This window comes from Ursus arctos, unplaced genomic scaffold (genome assembly GCF_023065955.2).
Source record: "Ursus arctos isolate Adak ecotype North America unplaced genomic scaffold, UrsArc2.0 scaffold_32, whole genome shotgun sequence".
Taxonomy (NCBI): domain Eukaryota; kingdom Metazoa; phylum Chordata; class Mammalia; order Carnivora; family Ursidae; genus Ursus; species Ursus arctos.
The window spans coordinates 14,236,927-14,246,543 of NW_026623008.1; the positions used below are offsets into that span (position 1 = coordinate 14,236,927).

Consider the following 9,617-nt stretch of genomic DNA (forward strand, 5'->3'; position numbering starts at 1 on the left):
GAGTTGTGGAGTTGCGGCAGACCCTGTTGGGGGGCAAAACTGAAAATATCGGCTATCCGGCCATTTACAGAAAAGGTGTGCTGGCTCCTGGTCTAGAACCTGTGTACCTCCCTGTGAGTTCTGGCCAATGGGCCGAGATCAGCAATGGTGTCCCCCCACCCCTCCCCTCCCCCACCCCCCTGGTGACAAAGGTAGGGCCGCGGAGGGATTTTTGACATTAAGTCATCTGTGCAGAGCCACGTAGCCAGGCTGAATGAAAAGATGGGAGGAAGGAAAGGAAGTAAGATCTAATTATGGGTAGCCAGGGAGAGTCAGGAAAGGCCTAGGGGAGAGAGGGAAACGGGTCAGTGGCTGTGAGCGCAGGGTTGACTCATTGCAACAGAGGTCATGTGCTCCCAAAGCTGAAAACGTGTCCTGAAAAAGTCAGCCAGCCCCTGCTCTGGATAGTGACTTGGCTTGTTCCTTTTCATTCCTCTGGTCTCTCGGCTTAAAGAACCCCCCCCACCCCCATAAGAATATGAAGTAATCTCCAACCCCCCCAACTCTCTGGTGCTTACTTTATTTTCCTCACGGCAATTATTACTCATGGAAAATACCTCTTTACTTGTGGGCTCGACACCTGTCGTCCCTCATTCTTGGTTCACTGATTTTTCCAAGTGATTGAAATGACTGACCTGACCGAGCAAAGGAATGAATGGCAGCCGGTGCCCCTGCCCCGAGCTGGAAACCCAGAGAGAAGCCCCTACCTCCCAGCCAGCGGGCACTGATTCCGGTCCCTGGGGTGCAGGGCTCCGAGGCGGAGGTCCCGGGAAGTGTGATCCATGGCTTCTCTTCTCTCCTGCTTCCTTAGGGGTCTTGAGAAGCAATGGCCACGGAAGCCCCTGTGAACATAGCCCACCCTGAACGCAGCCCCGTCGGCAGTACGGCAGCTGACAGCTTCATCTGGCAGCCAAACTCGGCAAACATGCACGTCCTCAGGCCCAAGTCCGCCAAGGGACGGACGCGGCCGAGCCCGCACAGACCGCAGGGCACAGAGCTGCACCCTCAGCGCGCGCCAGCCTCCCTGCCTCCAGCCATTCCCTGCGAGTCACCAAGCAGCCAGCGACCAGGAGCCTGCGCACCCAAGTCCCCACACCAGGGAGCTCCCGATGAGATCCCCGAGCTGCTTCAACAGGTGCCCATCGGCGCCGCCTCTTCCCTCAATAAATACCCAGTCCTTCCTTCCATCAACAGGAAGACCCCGGAGGAGGGCTCTGTGGAGACAGTGGCTAAAAAGGCCGGCTCCCTGCAGCTGAGCGGCGTCCGGGCTCTTGACCAAGAGGAGACCGGCACCATGAAGACAAGTGAAGAAGATTCCAGAGCTCCAGCTTGTTCCCCCGAGAGGAGAGTCTTCGTCAGAACCAGGAGACAGTCCTCCCCCAGGGCTGGGGACCTGGAGGAGCCATCAGATCTGGAGCCGCGGCTGCTGCTGGCCGTCAGATCGCCGTCGGGCCGAAGGTTCGTTCGCCATTTCCGGCCCACCGATGCCTTACAGACCGTGGTAGCTGTGGCCGAACACAAGAACCAGGCCAGCTACCACCCCTGCCGCATCGAAACGATGGAGGTGCCCAGAAGACGGTTCTCCGACCTCACCAGATCCCTGCAGGAGTGCAAAATCCCCCACAAGTCAGTGCTGGGCATCTCACAGGAAGAAGGGGAGGGGGAGCCCTGAGTCCACAGCCCCCCACGCTGGGGTCCTAGGTCTCCAAGTAAGGAGTGTGCTTGGGTGCTGTGGCCTTCCAGGCAGCTCGGTGCCAAGCGCCATGTGAACCTGGTGCGGCTGTGAGCCTTGGGACTCGTCTTCACAGCCTCTCCTCTGGAGTGAAATTTGCATGGGTGCCAAGTGCACTGAGAAGGTTCTCCTCTGGTTGTTAAATTCCCTCCAGCACTGGAGGGAACCAGCAAGTTACCAGAGCTGTTCCTGAAACCGCCGTGACCAGGTCTCCCCCTTTCCCGAGTTCTGGGTCCTTTCTGGAGCACCCACTTGCCTTTCCAATGAACTCTCACTCTCTTGAAGCCAATGGTTTGCCTTTCTGTATTTGATGCGGGATTAAATACTTCCCAGAGAGGATTCTAGCCTGGTAAATAACCAGGGCTCAGGAAATGTCGAACCGGCATTTGTATTTCTTGCAAACATCTTTAGGAAACAGGCAGTTGACATTATCTGGGAAGCAGCCCCTTTGCTGGGCTGGGGGTGGGTGGGGGGGCGGGGGCTAGAGTTTCCTAGGGATTACTGTTTGTGTGATGCGGCTTCAGAGGAGAGAACAGGTCTTCCGCTAATACAAACCCCCCAAGACATCCATGTTTCTGAAATCGTCTGAGAGCTAGAAAGTAAATTGCTTCCACAACCATGATTAACCCAGTAGCCACTTTTAAATAGAGAATAAGTAGGTTTGCAAATATCGGTAGCGACTCTCCGTATGCAGCACTCTTCCCAAACGGAGAAAAACCAGTGTAATCTGATTTCCTTTGCTTTTGTCACTAATGGAATCTTTTTGTTTTTAAACCATACAAACCTACAAGTCTGTACAGGCTTGCACGGAAGGCCTGGTTGGCTTATCTGGGTGTGGAGATGTGGTTTCGGTGTCTCGCCTCCTTCCAACAGAGACTCCCTGCAGCGGGGACAGCGGTGCCCCTGTTCTGTGATTTCAGAACCTCCGGGAGGACAAGGGTGCCTCTGTCGGGCGTCACTCGGCTGTGCCCGTGCTGAGAGACCGTGTGCCCATGTGTCTGTCTGATTGCAGGAGGTGTGTCTCAACGCCTTAGCCCGTAGCTGTGTTGAAGACCACGGGGTCTTGGCTTTCCAACTCTGAAGTGGTGACATGGACAGTTTGCCAAAGTCCTCTTGTATCGGGAGTTCAGCGAGACTTCCAGCTCTCATCTGGATCCTCTTTGTGGCCAAATCACCATTCAGAGTCGGGAAACCCATCCCTCAAGAGCTCAGCCATCATGAAGCCCTGAGTACCAATGCGCTCTCCCTGCTCCTGGGTGCACAGAGAAGGCAGGAGTTCTAGAAGCCTATCAGCGTGGCAGCCCCAGCAGCAAGTGCGTCTTGTACCAAGATAAGGAAGGCGGCTGGGAATGTTACTTCCAGCAACTTGATACTCAGCCATGGAGATTAACACCAACATCGTTTCCTCTAAAGAAGGCTCGCCTTGTCCTTCCCGCATCCCACACCACCCAGATCACTCAAGAGTGGGTTCTTTCAGAATGTGTGGTCCAATTTCCTAATACCAGCTCAGTTGCAAAGGTGAGCTGGGGCTTGTAGGGTCCCGGGCAGGCCCACGCAGCTGGCCACCTCTCCCACTCAGCGACCATGGTGGAGGGGACTGGGACCCAGTACAGAAGTTTTTTACCTCCCACCTAGGACTCAGGCGCGTATCTGCCTCTGATCTAGGAAGCTGGGGAAAGAGCCTCCCGCAAAATCACACCTACTCTGTGGTAAGAATAAAATCCCACCCACCTGGGACTCGGTAATTTCTCCAGGCAGGAAATCTGTAGAAAACTAAAGTGAAAGGGAGCACGCTCGCGGGAGCTAGAATCTTCTGCACTTAGGGCTTTGTGGCTGTAATTTAGCTTGGAATTTGGGGGTGGCAAAAAAAAAAGTGGAAGGCAAGAAACATAGAAATATTTTAGGGTATCTTGGACATGTGAATAGAGGTAGATTTGAGCCATCTTAATAAACTTTTTTTGGACAAAAGGATGATGACACAATAAAAATTGATTTGTGTGAAATCAAGTCAGTGGAGAAGCACACCTCCTATTCTAGCGCGGGACTCCGGCCACCGCACTCTGGCGGACGGAGGGGCTCACCAACCTCACCGTCTTGGGAAAGCATTTGGCTCTGTTGTTAAATCCAAGTCCTCGTCCCCAGGCACCCCGGGTACCCACCCTTCCCATAGCTCTTGCTTTCAGGTTATAGGACAGCACCAAGCTCTGTATGCAAGAGTCTCTTGAATGTCTCCTAAAAATCATTCTGAGGACTCTCCTTTGGAGGTTGGCAAGAGCGATCTCTATCAGTCTATCAGAAGGGCGACTCTGCAGGTGGCCCTGCCACGTAGGCATCCTGGTCTAATGGGTGGCCTCGTGTGACCACTTTGTAGTCACAGATCTCACTCATTCATTGAACAAATTGTCACGGAGGACCTACCCTGTGTCACACATGGGTGACCGGCATTGGCGTCCCACCAAGGGAGCATTGGCAAGGAGATGTGGAACCACCTTGGGACTCTCAACTCCAGCCCGACCAGAGTGGGTGGCTGTAGCTTCATCCACGAAGGACCCTGGAGTGAGGAGCAGATAGGCTGTTGCTGTCTCCTCACCGCCTTGTGGAAATGCAAAGGCAAGTCCTCCCCCACCTTTCTAGCGACGGCGCCAGGAAGAGTGGTCATTAGGGACGTGAACTTTGCGTAGGACACAGCTTCAAGACCAGTTTTCCCAGCATCTCCCCTGATACAGTCCAAGAGGTAAATTAGTCCTGGCAGCAGAAGGAACAGCAGGAGAAGTAAGTGACTCATCATTTAGAATCCAAAAAATTTTCACCAACAGATGGCAGGTGGTTTTAACACAACAGTCCTTGCCCTGAAAGTACCTGGGGATCCAGCCAACAGCCGGTAAGCCAGGGCGGTCCTGATGAAGAGATGCAGGTGAACATGACCGTCGGCCAGCAGTCACTCCAGAGATCCCGCAGAAAATACTCCACAAGCAAAGAAACGTAGTCAAGCCTTGAGGTTTCCAATACCATGAAAAACCGTAAAGTCTAGTGACTGATCAGCGTCCCAGGCATTTATTACAGAAGGAGGCGCTCTAGGAACAAAGCCTCACTTTTGTTCATGCACTTTACCACCGTTTCCAGTGCGTTTCTAGTGTCAAAGCCATGCTGCCTCAAGGGACCAAAAAAGTTACTCTTTACACAGCTTTTTAATAAGTTGAGACAAAAGAGTGCACGGTTTCCGGTAGTTTGAGGTGCATCTTAGACGAGCCTTTTACATGATAAGAGGATCTGCTTTCCTACCCTTTAAACAGAGTTGCAAAGAAAACTAGATGACTCGACTTCAGCCTTGTTTGGAGGCAGTCTGCGAAGGAAGCAGGAACGTCTGTTTCCATGGTGCTCAGAGCAACACACCACCGTCAAGTGCAAGGTTTGGAGCCTGTTAACCCTCGCCCAGAGCCAGCACCAACCCAAACCCAGAGGTCAGAGGCCACTGTGGGGGAGTTGGCAAAACCCAGGCGGAGCTGACTTTTGGTGACTCACTGACACACAAGACAGTGACTTCCATTGTAAAAATAAAATTGGGTGTTTTGTTTTCCATCTACAGTGGTGATGTGGCATTTTCCTTTCCTGATTAGGGCAGTGTCTGGCAGTTCTCTCTGACGCCCCTCTGTGTTCCTCTACCTTCAGCAGCGCTCCTGAACGATGTATGGGGAAGATCAAATCTCCGGAGGTATTTCGGGACACGCTTGAATCCTACCCGGGGAGGTTGAGCCACTGATAGGACAACGGCCGATGGGTGGGGTTAAGCAAACCTTGCTTCGAAGGTCTGCTGTGCTCGGGGTTGGGGGGAGCACTCTGGCTGCTGTGTTGAGAGTTGACCACGGGGGTCAGGGTGGGAGACGGAAGACCAGCTCTGGCTGCTGACCGTGACCAAGGGGAGAGATGGTGCTGACTTGGGCCAGAACAGCAGCCATAGATGTCATGAGAGGTGTCAGATTCTGGACATACCGTCAGTTAAGTGGGGGGAGAAAAGGCAAGATGGTTTTGACAAGTTGGGATTTACCCAAGTGGATATCACTTGACCATATCACCACGGGGGACTTTTCCTGCAAAAACGAGCAAACAAACATGTCAGCCACAAACACGTGCTGGGCAGGGAGAAGCACCGACCAGCAAAAATCTTCGCAGGGAAAAAGCGCATGAGTGTGTTTGGATAAAATGTACAGAGAACCCCAAAGCTACTGATTGTTTTGATTGAGAAGACATACAACTAAAAATGTCACTATTTCACTGAAAATCAATGACCATCTAACTCTGGGGGTATGATTCCTGACCAAGGTTCCTTAATAAACCTGGTTCCAGTAAAATAACACATTGTTTATATCCCCCTCCTCCCTTTCCTGCCTGCCTCCGTTCTGTTCATTCAAACCCAGCAGCTGATTTGTGATACATTTCTTCTTGGGAGGGCAAAGAAAACCACTGTCCTTTGACCTAATTAACAAAGCTTCCAAGTTTTAAGATTTTCCTGCTCACCTATTTTTTACAACAAGGAGATCTGTGCAGTAAGGCCTCGGTCCTTTTTGTGAGCAGCTGAGGATGGCACCTTCTGGCATCTGCCCAGTGAGGGAGCAGTAGACTTGCTCTGGTTGGTGAGTACCACTGACAGACACCCTGGGTCTGCTCCAGCCCCAGCCCACTGGCGCCCAGAGTGGCCAGCCACTCGCAGACAAACCGTGGGAGAATAGCAGCAACTCTCCTCTTCCCAACTGGGAAGTACAGTCTGGGAATTACCCACCGCCCCCCTCCAGCCCTGCATCTAGCTTTGGCACACTGCAGGGTCCGCCTAGACCAGACTTAAATGTAGCAAGTCCCAAAGCCTCTGGATCTAGACTCTGGAGGGTTTATTAGTTTCCCCAACCCAGCCTGGGCCTCAGCTTGCTCTTTGCCTTCTTTAAAAAAAAAAATTATTTATTAGAGAGAGAGAACACATGCGTGAGGAGGGGGGGAGCAGAAGGAGAAGCAGGCTCCCCGCCGAGCAGGGAGCCCAACGTGGGACTCGATGCCAGGACCCTGGGATCACGACCTGAGCTGAAGGCAGACATTTCACCGACTGAGCCACCCAGGCGCCCCGCTCTTTGCCTTCTTAATGGAGCTCCCAGGGGGTCCTCATCTTATTCAGATCATCTGTAACAATTTCATTCAACAAGTATATACGAAGAACCTATATGCCAGGTACCTATTAGGTATCTAATAATCAATGAACAGAGCAGAACAAAAGTCCCTGCCCGTATGGAGGTTACACTCTAATGTGGGGATACAGAAAAAGAACAAAAAACATAATAAACAATGCAAAGAGGTGGAAAGGGATACATGTGATGGAAAACAGGAAAACAGAGCAGGGTAAGGGGGATCTGGAGAGTGGGGGGGGTGTGGTAGAGGATGAGACGGTCACATGGTGGTCAAGGCCGACCTAACTGACAAACCAGCATCTGCACGGAGAACTTGAAGGAGGTGAGGGGGCAGGGGGAGTGGAGAGGTGGGGGAAACCTGTTCCTGGCAGAGGGGATGCAGAGGCCCTAAGGAGTGAGTACATCCAGCCTCTTAGAAGAAGGGTTCCAGGCAGGGTGGCTAGAGTAAGGGAGGGCGGAGCCATCAGACCTGGGGGTGGGGAAACAGATCACACGGGGACCCACTGTCACTGGGTAAAATGGGGAACCACTGCAGGGTGCTGAACAGAGGAGTCGGTACCTGACATGTGTCTTCAAATCAGCGATCTGGCTGCTGTGCTGAGAAGCTATGACTTCTGTAGTCCAAGCGAGGAAGGAAGACCAGCGTGGTAGCCATGGTTGCCACGAGAAGCAGTCACCTGCTGGGAATACCATCCCTTTACTTTTTAAAAAAGTAGTCTGGCTTTTCAGGGTGCCTGGATGGCACAGTCAGTTAAGCTTCCAATGCTTGATTGAGCTCAGGTCGTGATCCTATGGTCATGGGATCAAGCCCCACGCTGGGCTCCGAGCTCAGCGGGGAGCCTGCTTGAGATTCTCCCTCTCCCTCTGCCCCTCCCTCTTTCTTAAATAAATAAACAAATCTTAAAAAGAAGTAGTACTTACTTTTATTGTAAAAACAGTATTAAAGTAAATGCTAAGCCATAACGTCATCATCATCAAACATTTTTCCAAACAGGAGAGGCTCTCACTCTTACAGAATCCATTGTGCTCTGTCCCCAAAACAAAACACATACATTTTTGTTTTTTTTTTAAATGGAAAACTTGGAAAATATAGAAAAGATTGAAGAGGAAAATAAAAATCACCCATAATCCTTTCCGTCAGAGATCGTTGTTATTAATATTTTGGCACCTGTTATTTCTCTCTCAAAGATTAAATTCATTTTGCACATTACTCTCTTGCCAGTAGGCACCCATACATTTAACATTTGCAATCCTAGCAAACACAGCGGTTTTAGGTTCTTTTTTCCAAATTTCCCCAGTCTGCGTAATTATTTTAAGGCTGAGTAATATTTTAACATGTTGCTGTAATTTATTAAGCCGTTGCCCTTTTGTGGAACATTTCAATGTTTCCAGATTTCGCTATAGAAGTTGATGCTTGAAGCTTCCTCTATGTAGCTTTTTGCATCTTTCGAATGATTTCTTTAGGACAATTTCCAGAAATAGGATTAGAAGGTCAAATTATCTAAAACAAAACAAAACACCTTGTGGATTTCGCTGCTTTTCAAAGGCTTATATAGCGAGCATCTCAAGTTTTATTATGGTACCACGAGCTTCAAGGCTATTGTTTGGTTATAATATCCCTTACTTTTATTGATTGAAAGTAAAATCAAAGTTCTTTCTAATTTTCCACATCTTTGATTGCTATTGAATACTAAAAATCTTACATGTCTTTCAACATATTTTTAATGTTAAAGTAAAAAACCCAAGGGGCAGTTAATTTGTTGTCATAATCTGGGGCAACTAAAGCCAAGGCAAGTGGGGGCTGATGGTGGGCTAAGAGATAAATTTCTTTGTTCTCAAGATTCCTATTAATTGATACATGCATTCTACCTGACACAAGTATTACATTTTATAAAATACATATAGACCTGAACTGAACTCTATGCATGTTGGATTTTTCTGTATCAAATCTTAGTTAAATGCATATCTTTTCATTGAGCCAACAAAATTACCACATACATGCATGGGATGTGGGGCATAAAGATGAATCAGACAGGTCTTTGCTCTCAAGGAATTCCCAATCTAGCAGGAAGACTCACGTAAATGAAAAAAATATATATATACCATATGCTGTTAAGTACTATACTAGTCTTTTACCTCATTTGGCAATAGTTGAAACAAACTAAGTACAATAGTGGTAGAAAATAGCGTTACTGATTTATAACAAATGGTCTCGGAAGAGTATCTGAATGCTCAACTTCACTGGTCAAAGCCATGAGCTTTCAGTCCAACCACCTGGGCTACCCCACCACTGTCTCCTAATGTTTTTTTTTTTTTAAGATTTTATTTATTTATTCGACAGAGATAGAGACAGCCAGCGAGAGAGGGAACACAAGCATGGGGAGTGGGAGAGGAAGAAGCAGGCTCATAGTGGAGGAGCCTGACGTGGGGCTCGATCCCGTAACGCCGGGATCACGCCCTGAGCTGAAGGCAGACGCTCAACCACTGTGCCACCCAGGCGCCTCCTCCTAATGTTTTTTAATTGGGGTTTAAAAGAGGGCGGGATGAGGTAGGAGAGGAAAACTGAGGCAAAGGCCAGGCTGGGAGTGCTGGGAGTATGGGCACCCTACAGAGAGCGTCTGCCCCCACTGCCATTTCCACTGGAAAGGGGCCACGGAGGCAACACCCCTGGGACT

The 9,617-nt window shown here is 50.0% G+C and overlaps 1 protein-coding gene across 3 annotated transcripts in view; it reads left to right on the forward strand.

Annotated features, from left to right (window-relative positions):
• Positions 1 to 5,352, forward strand: part of UBXN10 (UBX domain protein 10) — a 10,597-nt gene extending 5,245 nt beyond the window's left edge. For all 3 annotated transcript variants that reach the window (XM_026517171.4, XM_026517172.4, XM_026517173.4), the window contains exon 2: positions 851 to 5,352. In XM_026517171.4, the coding sequence (XP_026372956.1) occupies positions 866 to 1,711 (846 nt within the window). In that variant the 5' untranslated portion in view covers positions 851 to 865 and the 3' untranslated portion in view covers positions 1,712 to 5,352. The remainder of the gene's footprint in view (positions 1 to 850) is intronic.
• Positions 5,353 to 9,617: the final 4,265 nt, after the last annotated feature.